Raw genomic sequence first — 21,338 nt, 5'->3', positions numbered from 1 at the left:
GGAGAATGGAACCAAGTTGGAAAACATTCTTCAGGATATTATCCAGGAGAACTTCCCTAACCTAGCAAGGCAGGCCAACATTCAAATTCAGGAAATACAGAGAACACCACAAAGATATTCCTCAAAAAGAGCAACCCCAACACATACAATCATCAGATTCATCAAGGTTGAAATGAAGGAAAAAATGTTAAGTGCAGCCAGACAGAAAGGTCAGGTTACCCACAAAGGGAAGCCCATCAGACTAACAGCAGATCTCCCAGCAGAAACCCTACAAGCCAGAAGAGACTGGGGGCCAATATTCAACATTTAAAGAAAAGAATTTTCAACCCGGAATTTCATATCCAGCCAAACTAAGTTTCATGACTGAAGGAGAAATAAAATCCTTTACAGACAAGCAAATGCTGAGAGATTTTGTTACCACCAGGCCTGCCTTGCCAGAGCTCCTGAAGGAAGCACTAATTATGGAAAGGAACAACTGGTACCAGCCACTGCGAAAACATGCCAAATTGTAAAGACCATTGACACTATGAAGAAACTACATCAACTAGCGGGCAAAATAACCAGTTAGCATCAGAATGATAGGATCAAATTCACACATAACAATATCAACCTGAAATGTAAATGGGTTAAATGCCCCAATTGAAAGACACAGACTAGCAAACTGGCTAAAGAGTCAAGACCCATCGGTGTGCTGTATTCAGGAGACCCATCTCGCACGCAAAGACACACATAGGTTCAAAATAAAGGGATGGAGGAACATTTACCAACCAGATGGAAAGCAAGAAAAAAAGCAGGGGTTGCAGTCTTAGTCTCTGATAAAACAGACTTTAAACCAACAAAGGTCAAAAGAGACAAAGAAGGGCATTACATAATTGGAAAGGGATCAATGCAACAAGAAGAGCTAACTATCCTAAATATACATGCACCCAATACAGGAGCACCCACGTTCATAAAGAAAGTTCTTAGAGACCTACAAAGAGACTTACACTCCCACACAATAACAGTGGGAGACTTTAATACTCCACTGTCAATATTAGATCAACGAGACAAAAATTAACAAGGATATTCAGGACTTGAACTCAGCTCTGGACCAAGTGGACCTAACAGACATCTACAGAACTCTCCACCCCAAATCAACAGAGTATACATTCTTCTCAGCACCACATCACACTTATTCTAAAATGACCACATAATTAGAACTCCTCAGCAAATGTAAAAGAACAGAAATCACAACAAACTGTCTCTCAGACCACAGTACAATCAAATTAGAACTCAGGATGAAGAAACTCACTCAAAACTGCACAACTACACGGAAACTGAACAACCTGCTCCTGAATGACTACTGAGAATTAACGAAATGAAGACAGAAATAAAGTTGTTCTTTGAAACGAATGAGAACAAAGACACAATGCACCAGAATCTCTGGGACACATTTAAAGCAGTGTATAGAGGAAAATTTATAGCACTAAATGCCCAAAAGAGAAAGCTGGAAAGATCTAAAATCGACACCCTAATATCACAATTAAAAGAACTAGAGAAGCAAGAGCAAACAAATTCAAAAGCTAGCAGAAGACAAGAAATAACTAAGATCACAGCAGAACTGAAGAAGATAGAGATTAAAAAAAAAAAAAAAAAAAAAAAAAAAACCCTTCAAAAAAATCAATGAATCCAAGAGCTGGTTTTTTGAAAAGATCAACAAAATAGATAGACCGCTAGCAAGACTAATAAAGAAAGAGAGAAGAATCAAATAGATGCAATAAAAAATGATAAAGGGGATATCACCACTGACCCCACAGAAATACAAACTACCAACAGAGAATGCTATAAACACCTCTATGAAAATAAACTAGAAAATCTAGAAGAAATGGATAAATTCCTAGACACATACACCCTCCCAAGACTAAATCAGGAAGAAGTCAAATCTCTGAATAGACCAATAACAGGTTCTGAAATTGAGACAGTAATTAATAGCCTACCAACCAAAAAAAGTCCAGGACCAGACAGATTCACAGCCGAATTCTACCAGAGGTACAAAGAGGGGCTGCTACCATTCCTTCTGAAACTATTCCAATCAATAGAAAAAGAGGGGATCCTCCCTAACTCATTTTATGAGGCCAGCATCATCCTGATACCAAAACCTGGCAGAGACACAACAAAAAAAGAAAATTTCAGGCCAATATCCCTGATGAACATCAATGCGAAAATCCTCAATAAAATACTAGCAAACCAAATCCTGCAGCACATCAAAAAGCATATCCACCTAGATCAAGTTGGCTTCCTCCCTGGGATGCAAGGCTGGTTCAACGTACACAAATCAATAAATATAATCCATCACATACACAGAACCAATGACAAAAACCACAAGATTATCTCAATAGATACAGAAAAGGCCTTGGACAAAATTCAACAGCCCTTCATGCTAAAAACTCTGAATAAACTAGGTATTGATGGAACATATCTCAAAATAATAAGAGCTGTTTATGACAAACCCACAGCCAATATCATACTGAATGAGCAAAAACTGGAAGCATTCCCTTTGAAAACTGGCACAAGACAAGGATGCCCTCTCTCACCACTCCTATTCAACATAGTATTGGAAGTTCTGGCCAGGGCAATCATACAAGAGAAAGAAATAAAGGGTATTCAGCTAGGAAAAGAGGAAGTCAAACTGTCTGTTTGCAGATGACATGACTGTATATTTAGAAAGCCCCATCGTCTTAGCCCAAAATCTCCTTAAGCTGATAAGCAACTTCAGCAAAGTCTCAGGATACAAAATCAATGTGCAAAAATCACAAGCATTCCTATACACCAATAACAGAGAACCAAATCATGAGTGAACTCCCATTCACAATTGCTACAAAGAGAATAAAATACCTAGGAATTCAATTTACAAGGGATGTGAAGGACCTCTTCAAAGAGAACTACAAACCACTGTTCAACGAAATAAAAGAGGACACAAACAAATGGAAGAACATTCCATGCTCATGGATAGGAAGAATCAATATCATGAAAATGGCCATACTGCCCAAAGTAATTCATACATTCAGTGCTATCCCCATCAAGCTACGACTGACTTTCTTCACAGAATTGGAAAAAACTACTTTAAACTTCATATGGAACCAAAAAAAGAGCCCGCATAGCCAAGACAATCCTAAGCAAAAAGAACAAAGCTGGAGGCATCATGTTACCTGACTTCAAACTACACTACAAGGCTACAGTAACCAAAACAGCATGGTACTGGTACCAAAACAGATATATAGACCAATGGAACAGAACAGAGGCCTCAGAAATAACACCACATATCTACAACCATCTGATCTTTGACAAACCTGACAAAAACAAGCAATAGGGAAAGGATTCCCTATTTAATAAATAGTGCTGGGAAAACTGGCTAGCCATATGCAGAAAGGTGAAATTGGATCCCTTCCTTACACTTTATACAAAAATTAACTCAAGATGGATTAAAGATTTAAATGCATAACCTAAAACCATAAAAACTGTAGAAGAAAACCTAGGCAATACCATTCAGAACACAGGGATGGACAAAGACTTCATAACTAAAACACCAAAAGCAACAGCAACAAAAGCCAAAACAGACAAATGGAATCTAATTAAACTAAAGAGCTCTGGCACAGCAAAATAAACTATCATCAGAGTTAACTGGCAACCTACAGAATGGGAGAAAATTTTTGTAATCTACCCATCCGACAAAGGGCTAATATCCAGAATCTACAAAGAACCTAAACAAATTTACAAGAAAGAAACAACCCCATCAAAAAATGGGCAAAGGATATGAACAGACACTTCTCAAAAGAAGACATTTATGCAGCCAAAAAGACTTATGAAAAAATGTTCATCATCACTGGTCCTTAGAGAAATGCAAATCAAAACCACAGTGAGATACCATCTCATGCCAGTTAGAATGGCAATCACTAAAAAGTCATGAAACAACAGATGCTGGAGAGGATGTGGAGAAATAGGAATGCTTTTACAATGTTGGTGGGAGTGTCAATTAGTTCAACCATTATGGAAGACAGTATGGTGATTCCTCAAGGATCTAGAACTAGAAATACCATTTGACCCAGCAATCCCATTACTGGGTATATACCCAAAGAATTATAAATCATTCTACTATAAAGACACATGCATACATATGTTTATTGCAGCACTGTTCACAATAGCAAAGTCTTGGAACCAACCCAAATGCCCATCAATGATAGACTGGATAAAGAAAATGTGGCACATATACACCATGGAATACTATGCAGCCATAAAAAAGGATGAGTTCATGTCCTTTGCAGGGACATGGATGAAACTGGAAACCATCATTCTCAGCAAAGTAACACAAGAAGACAAAACCAAACACCACATGTTCTCACTCATAAGTGGAAGTTGAACAATAAGAACACATGGACACAGGGAGGGGAACATCACACACCAGGGCCTGTCAGGGGATTGGGGGCTCGGGGAGGGATAGCATTAGGAGAAATGCCTAATGTAAATAATGAGTTGATGGGTGTATCAAACCAACATGGCACATGCATACCTATGTAACAAACCTGCACGTTGTGCACATGCACCCCAGAACTTAAAGTATAATTAAAATAAAAAAGAAATTATGAGTTAGCTCCAAGTATGCTAATCCAGGTTCTCTCTAAGCGTCAATATGCTTGTTTCAACACCCATCCTCTACTCTCCATCTTCATTGCCACAGCCCTGGTCCAGGCTACCAATATGTCCAGGCTATAGCAGTGGTGGCTCTTACTTGGTCATCCTGCATCCCCTCTTGTATCCTCCACACTATAGCCAATGAGGTCTTTTAAAAGTGCCAAACTCAAAAAACCCTCTGCTCAAAACCCTTCAATGACCTTCAATGGAGAAAGGACAAACCTTGAATGTGGCCAATAGATCCTGCACTATCAGCCTCTAGACCAGTCCTCCAAACTCCCCTTATACCACTTGCTCTTGTCATCACTATGGTCCAGCTACACTGTCCACTCAGTTGCTCAAACATGCCAATATCCTCACTTCAAGGCCTTCACAAATGCTTGTTTCTGTCCTCTATGCCTAGAAGATTCCATCACTGTACATCATCTACCCATCGCTGTCTCCCCACTCCCCTGTGAACTTTGAGTCATTTTTGAAAGATACCATTCTCCCCACATCATCCAACCTTTCCTGTCTCCCCACGTACCTGTGGGTCATTTCTGGAAGGTAGCATCCTGCCATACACCATTGATTCTTCCTGTCTAGCTGCTACTCCTCTGGTTCATTTCTGGACGGTACCATTGCCCCCAAAACGTACACCCTTCCCTGCCTCCTCTCAGCAGTTGTGTCTCATTCCTAGAAGACAGTATCTCCGGAAACACATTTTCTATTTTCGTATGTCCCCACTGACTCTGACAGTCATTCCTAGTAGATACCATCTGCCTACACCACCCAATCTTCTTATTGCCACCCTAATACTATGGCTGATTTGGGGATATCATTACCTCCCCACTCCCCCACCCCACAACCAGATTCAACCTTCACTGTCTCTTCCAGAGCCTGTGTCACAATCTCGGAAGATATAATTCCCCCAGCACTATCTAGTCTCTCCTATCTCCCCCTTGCACCTGTCGGCCATTAGACGGCCTCCACACCATCTGCTCTTGCTGTCTCCCCTCTAAACCTATGGCTAATTCCTTGACTATACCGTGTACCAACACTATCCAATCATAATGTCTCCCCTCAAGCCCTGGTGGCTCATTCCTGGAAGATGTATCTTGCTACAGCATTCCTGTCTTCCTGTCTCCCCCATTCCCAGCTATGTCATTCCCAAATACCACCCCCCAGAACATCCATCCTTCCTGTCTCTCCCTACCACTCCCCATGTGGCTCATTCCTGGAAGGTACCATCTCTCTAAACTCCTGTCTCCCCATATCCCTGTGGGTTGTTTCTGGAAGTTACCATCCTTCCACACCATCTGCCCTTCTTGTCTCCCCAGCCACTGCACCTGTGGCTGTCTCCAAAGCCAATCCACCCTGTCTCCCAATTCTCTTGCGGGTCATTCCTGGAAGACACCATCTCCCAACACCACCCCCTTTCCTGCCTCCCCCAGTCACCACCTGTGTGGTTCATTCCTGGAAGATACCATATTGCCACATCATCCAACCTTTCTATTTCCCCCTACTCCTGAGTCACATCTGGATGATACCACCCCCTCCCTAAGACATCTACCATTCCGTCTTCCCGCAGTGCCTATGTCACATTCCTGAAAGATACTATACCCCACACAAAACTATCCACTCTTCCCTGTCAGTCATTCTGTTAGATACCATCCCCCATCCTGTGTTCCCCTGAAGCACCACCAGTGTGGTTCATTCCTGCAAGATACCATCCTGCCACACAATCCAACCTTTCTGTTTTCCCACTACCCCTCTGGGTCATTTCAGGATGATACCACCTCCTCCCCAAAACGTCTACTCTTCCCTGTCACCCTATAGTGCCTGTGTCATATTCCTGATACTATCCCCTCTTACATTATTTACCCTGCCTTGACTCCCTGTGGGATCTCCGGGCCATCCTGGAAGATCCCATTCTCCTACTTCATCCATCATTCCCCCGCTTCCCCAATTCCATAGTTCATTCCTGGAAGATACCATCTCCAATGCAACATCCATCCTTCTTCTCTATCCCCTGCCCTGTAGGTCATGCCTGGAAAATATCATTCTGCCATACCCTACCTGTCTCCCATCTACCCCTGTGGTCCATTCCTGGAAGATACAATCCCCCCAAAACACCCACCTGCCAGGGCTCATTCCTGGAAGATACCATCCTGCCACACCATCCACCCTTCCAATATCCCCCGGACCTCTAACCACCCTTGTGGCAGATTGCTGGAAGATACCATCTCTCTAAACCCAATCCACTGTTACCTACTGCCCCTGTGGGTCACTCCAGGAAGATACCATCCACATTCACCTTCCATCCTGTCTCCACCCCCACTACTGCAAGTGTGGCTCATTCCTGGAAGATACCATCTTGTGACACCATCCAACCTTCCTATTTTCAAGTACCCCTCTGGGTCATTTTGAGACGACATAACCACATCTACCCTTCCCTGTTTCCCCACAGTGACTACCACATTCCTGAAAGATACTATCACAACCCCCCAACACTTCCACCTTGCCTTGTCTCCCCCTTTCCCCTTTGGGTCATCCAGGAGGATGCCATCTCCACATATCTCTTCCTGTGTTCCCCCCAGGCACCACCAGGGTGGCTCATTCCTGAAAGACACCATCTCTCAAAACACAATCCACCCTGTGTCCCTCTGCCCCTTTGGATCATCCCTGGAAGATACCATCGTGGTCATCTTCCACACTTCCTGTCTCTTCCCTCTCCTCTGGGTCGTGGATGGAAGTTATCTCCCCCACCACTCCCAACTCTTTGGGTCACTACACGAAAAACAATGGCTGCCAACAAGCCAATGTTCTCTCCATCCCCTAGCTCTTGTGGACCATTCCTGGGCGGTACCATCCCACCTCACCATCCACTCTTCATGTTTCCCTACTGCCCCTGTGATTCATTCCTGGAAAATATATCCTGCCACACCATTCATGCTTCCTCTCTCTGCCCTGTCCCTCTGGGTCATTCCACAATGATACCGTGCCAGCCAACATCCCCCTGATGGTCTCCCCCACCACCCACAGTGTGGCTCATTCCTGGAAGATACCATCCTGCCACACCATGCAACCGCTGTATCTCCCCACTACCCCTCTGATCATTTCGGGATGATACCACACCCTCCCTAAAACATCTAGGCTTCCCTGTGTCCCCGAAGAGCCTTTGTCACATTCCTGATATAACCCCCCCAACACTAATCCTCTGGCTCATTCCAGGACGATATCATCCCCCCACACTTCCGCCCTTCCTGTTTTCCCCTACCACTACCCAGGTGTCTCATTCCTGGAAGACACCATCTCTCTAAACAAAATGTACCCTGTCTCTCCCTGCCTCTTTGAATCATTCTTGGAAGATACCATCCACCCATACCTTCTGCCACCCCCACCACTGTCATTTTGGCTCATTTCTGGACGATACCATCCTGCCAAACCATTTAACCATTCTACTTTCCTGCTATCCTCTTGGTTATTTTGTGATGATATCACCTTCTTCCTAAAACGTCTACCCTTCCCTGCCTCCTTGCAGTGCTCGGTTCATACTCTTGAAAGATACTATACCCCTTATATTACCCAGTCTGCCTTGTCACCCCCTTGGCTCTGTGGGTCATCCTGGAAGATACCGTCTCCCTACCTCATCCATCAATCCCCCCCTCCCCGAATTCTACAGTTCATTACTGGAACACACCGTCTCTTCTACTGTGTCCATCCTTCCTATCTATCTTCTGCCCTGTGGGTCATTCCTGTAAAAATAACATTCTGCCAAACCATCTACCCTATCGGTCTTCCCCTGATCCCAGTGGGTCATTCCTGGAAGATACCATGCCCCCCACAACCCCACCAGTGTGGCTCAATCCTGGAGGATACCATCCTGCCACACCATCATCATTTCCTGTCTCCCCCATCCCTCTAGGTCATTGCTGGAAGATATCTCCATCCACAACGTCTACCCTTCCATTTTCCCCCATGACCCTGTGGGTCATTCCTGGAAGATTTCATTCCACCAAACCATCTACGCTGACTGACTTCTCCCACACCTGTGGCTCATTCCCAGAAGACATACCCTGCCACACCAGTCGGGCTTCCTGTCTCTCCCCTATTCCTCTGGATCATTCTTGAATGATATCATCTTGAATGATAACATCCACCTTTCTTGTCTCTTTCCACCACTGCCAGTGTGGCTCATTTCTGGAAGATACCATCCTAACACGCCATGCAACTGTCCTATTTCCCTACTATTCCTCTGGGTCATTTTGGTATCACTCCCTCACAAAACAACTACCCTTCCCTGTTTCCCCCCAGAGACTAAGTCACATTCCTGAAAGATATAACCCCCTCAACACTATCCACCCTGTCCTGTTTACCCTTACCCCTAAGGGTTATCCCGGAAGATACCATTTCCCCCACCATCACTCATCTTTCTTACTCTCCCAACCTTGTGGGTCATACCTGGAAAATATCATCCTGCCTCACCTTCCCCACTTGGTGTCTCCCCCCATCCTTCTGTGTCATTGTTGGAATGTATTCCCCACAACATCAACCTTTCTTATCTCCTCCCAACCCTTTGAGTCACTCCAGGAAGATACCATGTCCCCAGTCAGGACAACATTCCCTGTGTCCCCTTAGCCCATGTGGGTCATTCCTTGAAAATATATCCTGCCACACCATTCATGATTCCTGACTCCCCACTACCCCCTCTGGCTCATTCCTGCATGGTATCACCCCCAATATCCACCGTTCCCATCTCCCCCCACCACTACCCTTTTGGCACATTCCTAGGAGATACCATTTGCCTAAACGTATTTCCCTGACTTCTGTGGGTCATTTATGTAAGATACCATCCACATACACCCTTAGTGTCTCCCACTTCCACCACTGTCACCGTGGCTCATTCCTGGAAGATACCATCCTGCCATTCAACTATCCTGTCTCCCCTCTACTGCTCTGGGTCATTTAGGGATGATACTACTCCCTCACCAAAACAGCTACCCTTTCCTGCCTCCCTGCATTGCCTGTGTCATATTCCTGGAAGATACTATCCCCCTTACATTATCCACTCTGTCTTGTCTTTCTTTTGGCCCTGTGGGCCATCTTGGCAGATCCCATCCACCTAGCTCATCCATCATTCCCCTCCTTCCTCAATCTTGTAGTTCATTCCTGGAAGATACCATCTCCTCCATACCATGCATTCTTTATATCTACCCCCTGCCCTGTGGCTCATTCCTGGAAAATACCATTCCATGAAACTATCTACCTACCTGTCTCACCCCTACCTCGGTGGCTCATTCCTGGAAGATACCATCTCCCTACACCATCCACCTTTCCTGTTTACTTAACCCCACACATCCTGAAGACCATTCTTAGAAAATAGCATCCTGCCTCACTATCTTTACTTCCTATCTCCCTCTACCCTTTTGGGTGATTACTGGAAGATATCCCCCTCCACAACCTTTACCCTTCAGGTCACCCCCTTGCCCCTGTGGGTCATTCCTGGAAGATACCATCTCTCTATACCACCCATCTTCCCCCACCACCAACCACGTGGCTCATTCCTGGAAGATACCATCTTGCTACACCTTTCTAAACCCTCTGGGTCATTTCTAAACCACCTCCTCCACAAAACATCTAACCTTCTCTATGTTCCCACAGTGCCTGTGTCACATCCCTGAAAAGTAACATGCCCTCCCCCTACAAACACACTATCCACCCTGTCCTTTCTCCCCTTTGGCCTTGTGGGTCATCCTGGAAGATACTATGCCTACCCTTTCCTTGTTCCCCCCAAACACCACCAGGGTAGCTCATTCCTGGAAGATTCCATCTCTCTAAACACAATGTACCATGTTTTCTTCTGCCCCTTTGGTTCATTCCTGGAAGATAACACTTCACCAAATCATCTATCCTACTTGTCTCTCCCAACTCTTGAGGGTCACTCCTGGAAATACCATCCTGGTCACCTTCCACACTTCCTGTCTCCTCCCACCTCTTTTGGTCATTGCTGGAAGTTATCCACGACCCAATATACACCCTTCCTGACTCACCCCTGACCCTTTGGGTTACTCCAGGAAGAACCATGCCTTCGAACAAGCCCACCTTTCCTGCATCCCCTAGCTCCTGTGGACCATTCCCGGAAGGTATATCCTGCCACACCGGTCACGTTTCCTCTCCCTGTGCTACGCCTCTGGGTCATTCCTGTACAATCCTATGAGTCATTCTTGGAAGAAACCATGACCCCTCACCATCCACCCTTCCTTTCTCTCCTCAACCACTGCCAGTGTGGCTCATTCCTGGAAGATACCATCCTGCCACACCACCAAAACGTCTTATGTACCCTCTGCCCTGTGGACCATTCCTGGAAAATTCCATTTTGCCAAATGATCTACACTACCTATGTTCCCTCTATCCTTGTGGGTCATAACTGGAAGAGATGATCTTCCTCACCCCATCTACCTTTGTATCTACCCCTTGCCCTACGGGTCATTTCTGGAATACATCATCTTGCCTCACCATCTATGTTTCCTGTCTCCCCACCATCCTTCCGGGTCATTGCTGGAAAACTCCCCTTCCCCTAAGACATCCACCCTTCTGTTTTCCCCTTTGACCTTTTGGGTAATTCCTGGAAGATACCATCTCCATCCACACAAACCAACCTTCCATTTCTCTCCCCAGAGACAGAGAAATAGCTGGAAAATTTCATTCTTCCCCACCACACACACACACACACACACACACACACACACACACACACACACACAATCTAATGTTGCCTGTTTCCCCTTGACCCTGTGGGCCATTCCTAGAAGATACTATACCCCCACAGGGATCCATCCTTGTTCCCCACTCCCTAACACTGTGGGGGCATTCCTGGAAGATGCAACCAGGCCACACCATTCACTCTTCCTATCTCATCCCTGCCTTTGTGGCTCATTTCTGGAAGACATACCCTGGTAATACCATCTATACTTCCTGTCTCCTCATTACACCTCTGGGTTGTTGGTGGATGATACCCCGCAACCTCCACTTTTCCTGTCTTCCTTTTGCCCCTTGTGGTCATTCATAAAAGATACCATCCCACCACACCATCAACCTTTTTTGTCTCCCCCACTATCCTGGTGGCTCATTCATGGCAAACACCATCCACTATACTTGTCTCCCCTCTGAACCTGTGGATCATACCTGGAAGATACTATCTTCCTATCCCTATCCCATCACTCCTTCCTATCTCCCCCTAATCCCTGTGGCTCATTCCCAGAAGATAAAATCCCCCAATGCCATCCACCCTTCCTGTCCCCATCTCCCCTTGTTTCTGTGGGTCATTCCTAAAACACCACCCATCTTGATCCATTATCCCTTTATCCCTTCTTGCTTTTTTTTGTTTGTTTGTTTGTTTGTTTGTTTTTGAGACGGAGTCTTGCTCTGTCGCCCAGGCTGGGGTGCAGTGGCGGGATCTCAGCTCACTGCAAGCTCCACCTCCTGGGTTTACGCCATTCTCCTGCCTCAGCCTCCCTAGTAGCTGGGACTACAGGCGCCCGCCACCTCGCCCGGCTAGTTTTTTTTTTTTGTATTTTTTAGTAGAGACGGGGTTTCACCGTGTTAACCAGGATGGTCTCGATCTCCTGACCTCGTGATCCGCCCATCTCGGCCTCCCAAAGTGCTGGGATTACAGGCTTGAGCCACCGCGCCCAGCCGCCCCCTTCTTGCTTTTGTGGGTAGTTTTTGGAAGCTATCATTCCCTCCTCCCACCACCACTGTCCAACCTTCCCTCTCTCCCTTTGACACTGTGTGTCATTCTTAGATCATACCATCTGCCTCACTACTATCAACCCTATGGGTCACTCCTGGAAGGTACCATTTCCACCACACCATCCACCCTTCCTGTCTCTCTCCTGCCCCATGGCTTATTCCTGGCAGATACTATCCCCCCAACTTCATCCACTCTTCCTTTCTCTCTCCTGTCCCTGTGTGTCATTCCTGGAAGATACCATTGCCCTACACTGTTCACCTTTTCTGACTCCCCTCTGCCCCTGCGGCTCATTCTTAGTTGATGCACTAACTCCTTAGTTTCAGGTTAAAGCTTGCTTCATCAAAGAATGCTTCCTTTACCCTCAGACCATGTAAGGTTCTCCCTGTTACAGGAACTCTCCTAGCATTATGTAATTGTGTTCAAGGTCAGTCTTGCTTGCTAGAAGAACATAAACTCCATGAGGGTAGGGGCTATTCCTAAGAAGTTTGCCCCCATTCCTCAGTGCCTGGTATAGTGCCTTCACATAGTAGGCCCCACATAAACTAATAATACATGGTCTAATTGAAAACATTTTTATTATTACAGACTAGCTTTCCTCTCATTTCCTAGTATTCTACATCTATATGGGATTATCATTTTATTTTATTTTAAGTTCCGGGGTACATGTGCAGGTTTATTAGATAGGTAAACGTGTGCCATGGTGGTTTGCTGCACCTGTCAACCCATCACCTAGGTATTAAGACCCACATGCATTAGCTATTTATCCTGATGCTCTCCCTCCTCCCACCCCCTGACAGGCTTCAGTGTGTGTTGTTCCCCTCCCCGCATCCATGTCTTCTTAATGTTCAGTTCCCACACTTATGAGTAAGAACATGTGGTGTTTGGTTTTCTGTTCCTGTGTTAGTTTTCTGAGAATGATGGCTTCCAGCTTCATCCATGTCCCTGAAAAGGACATGATTTCATCCTTTTTTATGGCTGTATAGTATTCCATGGTGTAAATGCATCACATTTTTTAAAAATATCTTTTCAAATTGCTTTTGTAGGCAACCTTTCCAGGATATGAAAACACAATTATTGATTTTATTGCAGATCACACAACGCTTTCATTAAAAGAAATTCTACTTCATTCACCTACTTTTGTTAATTTTTAGATTCATTTTCTGTTCTAACCTACTTTGAGGTGCCCTCAACATTGCTACTGACTGAAAGATTACTAGGTTTCCTCTTAACTTTTTTTCTGTAAGTTGTTAAGAAAAGCACTGCAGTTCAAGGCAAGATATAAAAGACAAGAAGGGAAGATAAAAAGTAAATTTTGAATGGTAAAGTCTACTTACTTTGTCCAGCAGATTTTGTCAATGAGCTCTTTCATGGTCATTTTGTCCCATTCAGCAGCATTTTGAGCCTCCCAGGGTGCATCAGCTGGAATCTGTAGAGAAAGGAAGTCCCCACTCAGGTTTGATGGTAACTGCCACCTCTTCGCAGGAAGGGCCTCATGAAAACCTCTGAAAATGGGTCTCTTGGTCTCTGTGTTGAAATGTATGATTGGCATGGAATTCTATATAGAGACAGGGAGTGCGGTAGAGTTCCTTGGATTCTATGTCCTAATGCCATTGCTAAAACAATAATAATAGTGACAATATTATATATGTCTATGCACAAATTTATATGTAATTATTATAATGATGACAATATCATCATTATTATTGAAAGCTAATACCTACTTTATGTCCCAAATTCAAGTTTGAGAGATTGATATTACAGAGCCTAAGACTAAGTTAAAAAACTTTGGGGTGGCAAGTCCTTCCCTCCTTTACTATCTAAAATGGCATTACAGACAGACAGACAACTGTAAGTAGAGATACTTGGCAAAAATGTCATATAAATGTTCAGTAGCATAGAGTTGAAGGCACACAGGCATTTGTATAAGAGAGTGGGTTGGTATGCTGGTTCCCTGCTATGAGGTCTTGAGTAAATTACATAATCTCTGGGCACTCATTTTTCCCATTTGTCAAGTGGAAATACAGCCAACTTTGCAGTTTGGGTACATTGGAAATGATATGCATTGGTGTCCGGAGCAATGTTCCCTGCACCATGGAAGGATATTAAACGGTTGCCATTGTTATTTCAGTAATGGGTCATGTGCAAACTGAACACACATTTTACCTCCTTCCCCATGTTATCTATTGTCCGCCACAGATTGTTGTAATCCAAATATGCAATGGGATTCCATACTGGTGGAAAGGCGCCCCGAAATGGATATGTTTTCCCCTAGAACATAAAAGCAAACAGAATCAATCAAAAAGAGTAATACCTTAAATTTGAATGGTATTCTAAAACAACAAAAAAGCAACCAACCTAAGACTTTCAAAGTAACCAGACCCTCTACTGTGTCAGAAACATTCCCTTTGACGGGAACTGAATACATTATACCTGTACAGGCCCCAATTTAATAAAATGTGCAGAATCTCCATGCTGCTGTGTTGGCTGGTTTTAATTTACAGTAAATAATAGCTTTACATTTATTTCTATTTATTTGGAAATTATACCTAAATAAAGGTAGCACATCCTAGTATCTAATGCTGGTGCTACAATATTCTCAAATCCTGAATTCCCATCTAATCTCTTGAGAAAGCTGTTCCCACTGAGACGAGAGCAGGATGATGACGTGGAGGACCGTCTTTAGACCACATATAGGACAAGAATAGCAAAGCGGAATATCTCATACTGTTGTTTAAGGTCTACAAAGCCTTAATAAAGACCGGCTAGACTACACGCTATGCCTGATTAAAGAATCAGATTATAAGCAGTGTGGAATATCAGGCACTTGCCACTGTGGGCTGCCAAGCATCCATTCCCCTTTCCTGGTGGTATCCTGGTTTCTTTCTGGGAAATTGCCTCTCTTCTTTTCTGTATAGCTGTGTAGGAAGGATGGTCCCAGCTACCAGCTCCCATTACAGAAAATTATAAGTTAGATTTTTTTAAAAAATCTCTACACCCAAGCTGCTGGTATAGCCTGGCTGTGAGCCTGTTATCTGAGTTTGGCCAGTCACACCCTCTCAGAGGACTCTGGCCATGGAGTGGGTCACCCACGTAGAGAAGAGAGTAGACTGTGGGTTTTCTTTCCCCATGGCCAAGTGCTGAGCAGATGCTTCCTGCTACAAAGACCATGGCTACGGTTCCTGCCCCTAACTTGCCAGAGCTCTCATGCTTTTTGCTCATTCTCAAGTGTGGTCTTCCAGCCTCACATCAGTTCTGTAGGTCTTCTCATTTCCTTTCAGTACATTCCCTCTTGTTAGCCTGAATTGGTTTCTATTGCTTGGTACCAAGACCTCTAACATGAAGATGGCTCCTTCATTATTAGAAACCATTAACTTCATTTCATTGTGTAACAGCCAAAGTGCTAAGAAAAGCAAGGGTGAGGTGAGTCCCTAGGAAATAGACCAGAAATAGGTAGTTTATACGGCCTTATTTGCTCATTTAATTTCTTTTACTTTAAAAATAAATGTCTTGTAAATATTCATAAGGCCACATCTTTTCTACCAGCATAATTTGCATGATAATTTGATTTTTTAATTAAATAATTTACTTGGAGAAAGTCTACTGCATGCACTGCAGAATATTGAGAGCTGTATTGGATTTTTTAAAGGGCTAAAACAAAACTCCTGACCATCAGGGCAAGGACACAAGACATCACAAGCACGTGTATGCATACTTCCTGAGTAAGAATATATGGCGGCCATTAAGTGACAGGGAAGTAATTTTCCCTTCCACATAGCAAATTCAAATAACCTTGGCAGAATATGTGATCTCGTTTCTTATCTGAAAATGTTACGTTGTAACACTGCAATACAACTTTTTGAAACTCCAAATCCTTTATCATCATCACTAACATTTATTGAGATCCTTCTCCATGCCTGACACTGGCTAAAGCCCTTTATATGCATTATCTCACGCAATGCTCACTCCAATCCTGTGAAGGCAAGAACTATTGATATTTCCATTTTATAAATAAGGAAACTAAAGCCCAGCAGCAGTAGCTAGTATATCATAGAATGGAAATTTCCTGCTCCCAAAGCCTTTGCTCATAAAATATACTTTCCTGCCTCCTGTACAGTTGATGGAATGTGGAGATAGGTTTGTTCTAAAGGCATTTTTAAACTTCTCAACTTTCTCTTTCCCAAAAGAAAGAGAACTTTGAAATGTGAAACTTAGAAATCTTCCACGTGTACATTTTCTGTTTCTAAGGAGTAAAAATGGAGACTTAAGACGCTTCAGGGGTGGAAGACAACCACTGAGGGAACATAAACAACTTTGGAAAATGCTAATACATATCCTGAGAGAAATGGGCAAAGGTATTTTACATAGAAAACAAAAATAGCTATGGAGAAGAGAGGGACTGAGGGTAAGTAATAGCTCAGGGGCAGCCTCAGAGCAGCTGGTCCTTGTTATAATTCCTCCCTTAACTGAAATCTGGAAAAATCTACATTTTCCTCTGTAAAATGCATGTATAGTCAAGGAATAGTCTAATGCAAAACTGATCTTTGCTTTGGGAAAAAATGTTATTAAAAAACATGAATATTGCCCGGGAGGCTGCGGCAGGAGAACTGCTTGAACCCAGGAGGCGGAGGTTGCAGTGAGCCAAGATTGCGCCACTGCACTCCAGCCTGGGCGACAGACCAAGACTCTGTCTTAAAAACAAACAAATAAATAAATAAATATTCTCAATACTCTGGGAACATAAAGAAAAGTATTATAAATATAACTCAACAAAATGTGTCCCACATTCCTAATGAAGTTCTTCACAGAAAGATGCCAACTTGAGTATGATTTCACACAAGGTCCAAAGACCCCTTGATCTGAGCCTTGATAAACAGAGGTGGCAGGAGAAGAAAAGAGTTCAAGGAAAGAGGAAAATCTGGCCTGGCAATCATTTTAGAAATGGGAACCACGGAATATTTTACAAGAAGAGGTGGTGGCTTACACCTGTAATCCCAGCACTTTGAGAGACCGAGACAGGCAGATCACCTGAGGTCAGGAGTTCGAGACCAGCCTGACCAACATGGCAAAACCCTGTCTCTACTTAAAAAAAAAATACGAAAATTAGCCAGGTGTGGTGACGGGTGCCTGTAACCCCAACTACTTGGGAGGCTGGGGCAGGAGAATCACTTGAACCCGGGAGGCAGAGGTTGCAGTGAGCCGAGATCATGCCACTGCACTCCAGCCTGAGCAACAGAGCACGACTCCATGTCAAACAAACAAACAAACAAACAAAAAAAACTCATCTCTACTAAAAATACAAAAAAAAAAAAGAAAGAAAATCAGCCGGGTGTGGTGGTGGACACCTCTAATCTCAGCTACTCGGGAGGCTGAGGCAGGAGAATTGCTTGAACCCTGGAGGCAGAGGCTGCAGTGAGCTGATATCATGCCACTGCATTCCAGCCTAGGTGACAGTGCAAGACTCTGTCTCAAAAAAAAAAAAAAAAAAAAAACCCAAGACCATAAAGGCCCATAACATAAACTTCTTTGCTGTTGATAAAGGATTTCATCAATTAGTTTCACCCCTATCAGTTTCTGGCCTCTCTGTTCTCATTTCACAGAAAACCCAAACCTGCTAAAAATAAATGCACTTATGTGGGGAACACTTTTGCATGTGAGAATCTCTAAAGTAGTGCAGTACGGGTGCCTGGAGGATATCTCTTGGCTGAGTGAGAACTGCCTGACAGTGTGGACCCTCTCAGTCTCCAGAATGTGATTCTATAGTTTTCTCACCAAGGTGTCAGCAGTTTCTCAATATTAAGCCACTTCTCAGTAAGGAATGCCTTCGTGACCTAAGAGGGTGAAGCAGGGGCTCTGGGAATACTTCCAAATGATTACTGCTCTTTAAAAATAAAAGGAAAAAAAAATCGAGTGTAATGGTCAAGTTCATTTTGTACCTACACTCTGAAAGCTTACTAGTTTTCCAAAGTGGCCATTAATCTCTAAAGGGCAGTGTCTTTGATACAGCAGAAACTGTTTATGTCAAACAGAACGCAATGTCCCTGGAACCGTGCCCCCAAACACTTAAGTCCCTTTGAGAAACTACATCTTCAATCTACTAATGTTCATAATAACAGAAGACTATTGCCAGGAGATAGCAGTTTATGGCTCCCACATAATTCTTTATTGTTGGTTCTATAAGATAAGTTTATAGTAAGCAAAATAGCATTTCCTGATTGGCACATTGGAGAGTTTCATCTCTCTGTATTTTTATATTTGAGTTAAGCAACAGGAAGTGAGCGTTATTAGAGTATCATAGGTCACTGGGGAAGCTGCCAAATAGCCTTCTTTAATCATCTTCAAGATAAAGAGTTATCTTCCAGATTAATTTAGAAATATGCCTGTCCAGCTTATATGAATACCTTGAGACCCTTCTAGTCCCATTGTTTTGTGACAAAGCCTGTAAGATGAATCTTTTGATGATTTATTTTCTATAGTTTATAACAATGCTTTAAATTTTAAAATCTCCAAGAAGAGATCCATTAAATAGGATGGCAGTTTTGTGTTGTATTAATAGTTAACAAAAGCCTTATCTTCCTCTTTCCAAATGTAGGTATCCAAGCTCTCTTCAAACATACATAGCTTCACGCTATCTACAAAAAGCCTTCATAACCTACATGGAGACATCTATCCTTTTCATTTGTCATCCTCTTTGCATTCTTTTAGCAGTCCCACTCAAATGATGCCCCCATTGCCTTCACATCCTTCTGTTTTCTAAAATCTGACTTGTATCCTCAAAAGTCCATGGGTGCCCTTTTCTCTATGGTCACCAATGAGCCACTTTTAGCTAGATATGAAGGGATGTATCCATCCCATTAGCACTTGGCTGAATTTGATACCACCCCATCAGATAGTGCTAGTTGTCCCAAGTCTCAGCCTACTACCCCAAGACCCCTCCTTCTATGATCCACTGAATCCCCCAGAGTCTGATCCTTAGCCTTTTCCTTTCCTTCTGCCCACCCCTTTCCCTTTTCCCTGGGGAACTTATCCACCCTCACATTTGTTATTATATTTGCATAGTCTTATGGTTTACATTTTTCATGCCTCTGCTCCATGTTTACGAATACCAAATTATCTATAACCTCTCACATCATTTCAAGGGCTGGCAGCACATTCCTATGTGTTTGTTTAGGACCTGATATTTCATATTCTCAGCCTCTGTCTCAAGACTTGTACAGCTACCAATGCAATGGGCGCCTGAGTTGTGCAGTCCCATCTCTGGAAAAAGAGAACCATTACACTCAGATATAAATGATGATATATCATCAACAATGACGGGTTTTATTTATGTTTTTAGACAGGATCTTTCTCTGTCACCCAGGCTGGAGTGTAGCATTGTGATCACAGCTCACTGCAGCCTCAAACTCTCAGATTTAAGTGATCTTCCAGCCTCAGCCTCCCAAATAAGCTGGGACTATAGGTGTGTGCCACTATGCATGGCTAATTTTTGTATTTTTATTTGTTTATTTTTTCTTGTAGAGATGGGGCCTCACTTTATTGCTCAGGCTGGTCTTGCACTCCTGGGCTCAAGTGATCCTCCTGTCTTGGCCTCCCAAAGTACTGGGATTATAGGCATGAGCCACTGTGCCTGGCCCCAACAGTGAAGGGTTCTAAAAGAAATTTATGTCTTCTTTTCCAAGGGATTCTAGTTATATACAGAAATTACAAACAAAACAGTTAAGATAGAAACAATAATGAGTTCTTCTGGCAGCTTTTTTGTAATTAAAGATAATGACAGAGTTTTTTTAAAAAAATAATTTTCCTCTTTCACAGATGCCATTAACTCAGGAGAAACGGGAAGTGTGAAAAAAGATGAAAATATCACACTGTGAGGACAAAAGGCTAGTTAACAGCTTTATTAACATATCATTCACATATCCTATAATTCATCCATTTATAGTGTACAATTCAATGGTCTTTGGTATATTCACAGAGCACGAAACCATCACCACATCTCATTTTAGAACATCTTCTTCACCCCAGGAAGAAGCCCTTAATTATTAGTAGTCACTCTTCTTTCTCTCACACTGCATTTTGAAGAACTGCCAAACTATTTTCCAAAGTGGCTGCACCATTTTACACTTCTAGCAGCAATGGATGAGGGTTCCAATGTCGCCCCATCCTGCACAACTCCTACTAACGTCTGCCTTTTTTATTACAGCCATCCTGTTGGGTGTGAAGTGATATCTCATTGTGGTTTTGACTTGCATTTCCCTAATATCTTTTCAGATGCTTATTGATCATCTGCATATCTTTTTTTGGCAAAGTATCTATTCAAGTCCTTTGTCCATTTTTGAATTGGGTTGTCTTTTTATTATTGAGTTGTTAGAGTTCTTTATGTATTCTGAATACAAGTCCTTTTGTCAGATATATGATTTGCAAATATTTTCTCCCATTTTATGGATTGTCTTTTCAGTTTCTTGATGGTATACAAATGACAACACTTCAAAAACTTTTTTTGATGAAGACCAATTTATCTATTTTTTCTTCTGTTGCTTGTGCTTTCAGTATCATCAAATAAATCACTGCCTAACTCACAGAGATTTATTATTTTTTCTTCTAGGAGTTTTACAGTTTTAGCTCTTGTAGTTAGGTCTAAAATGAGTTAATGTTTGTGTATAGTGTGAGAAGAGGTCCAACTTCATTATTTTGCATGTGGATATCCAGTTGTCCAATACCATTTGTTGAAATAACTTACTTTACTTTTTGCACTGAGTTGCCTTGCTACCCTTGACAAAAATCAATTGGCCATAAATGTAAGGGTTTATTTCTGAAATCACAGTTCTACTCCATTTACCAATATGTTTATCCTTATACAAGTACACATTGTTTTTATACAAGTATGCATTGTTTTAGCACACTAGCTTCATAGTAATTTTTGAAATCAGGAAGTGTGGGT

At 42.9% G+C, this 21,338-nt stretch overlaps 1 protein-coding gene across 1 annotated transcript in view; it reads right to left on the bottom strand.

Annotated features, from left to right (window-relative positions):
• Positions 1-21,338, bottom strand: part of LOC126945545 (amine oxidase [flavin-containing] A-like) — an 85,552-nt gene that overhangs the window by 20,928 nt on the left and 43,286 nt on the right. Inside the window, exons 4-5 of the mRNA XM_050775579.1 lie at positions 14,567-14,671; positions 13,738-13,829 (exon numbers count right to left, since the gene is read on the bottom strand). Of these exons, the coding sequence (XP_050631536.1) occupies positions 13,738-13,829; positions 14,567-14,671 (197 nt within the window). The remainder of the gene's footprint in view (positions 1-13,737; positions 13,830-14,566; positions 14,672-21,338) is intronic.

This window comes from Macaca thibetana, chromosome X (assembly GCF_024542745.1).
Source record: "Macaca thibetana thibetana isolate TM-01 chromosome X, ASM2454274v1, whole genome shotgun sequence".
In the NCBI taxonomy this organism is placed as follows: Eukaryota; Metazoa; Chordata; class Mammalia; order Primates; family Cercopithecidae; genus Macaca; species Macaca thibetana.
The sequence above is the reverse complement of the archived record's forward strand: the minus strand, read 5'-3'. Positions and strand labels throughout refer to the sequence as shown.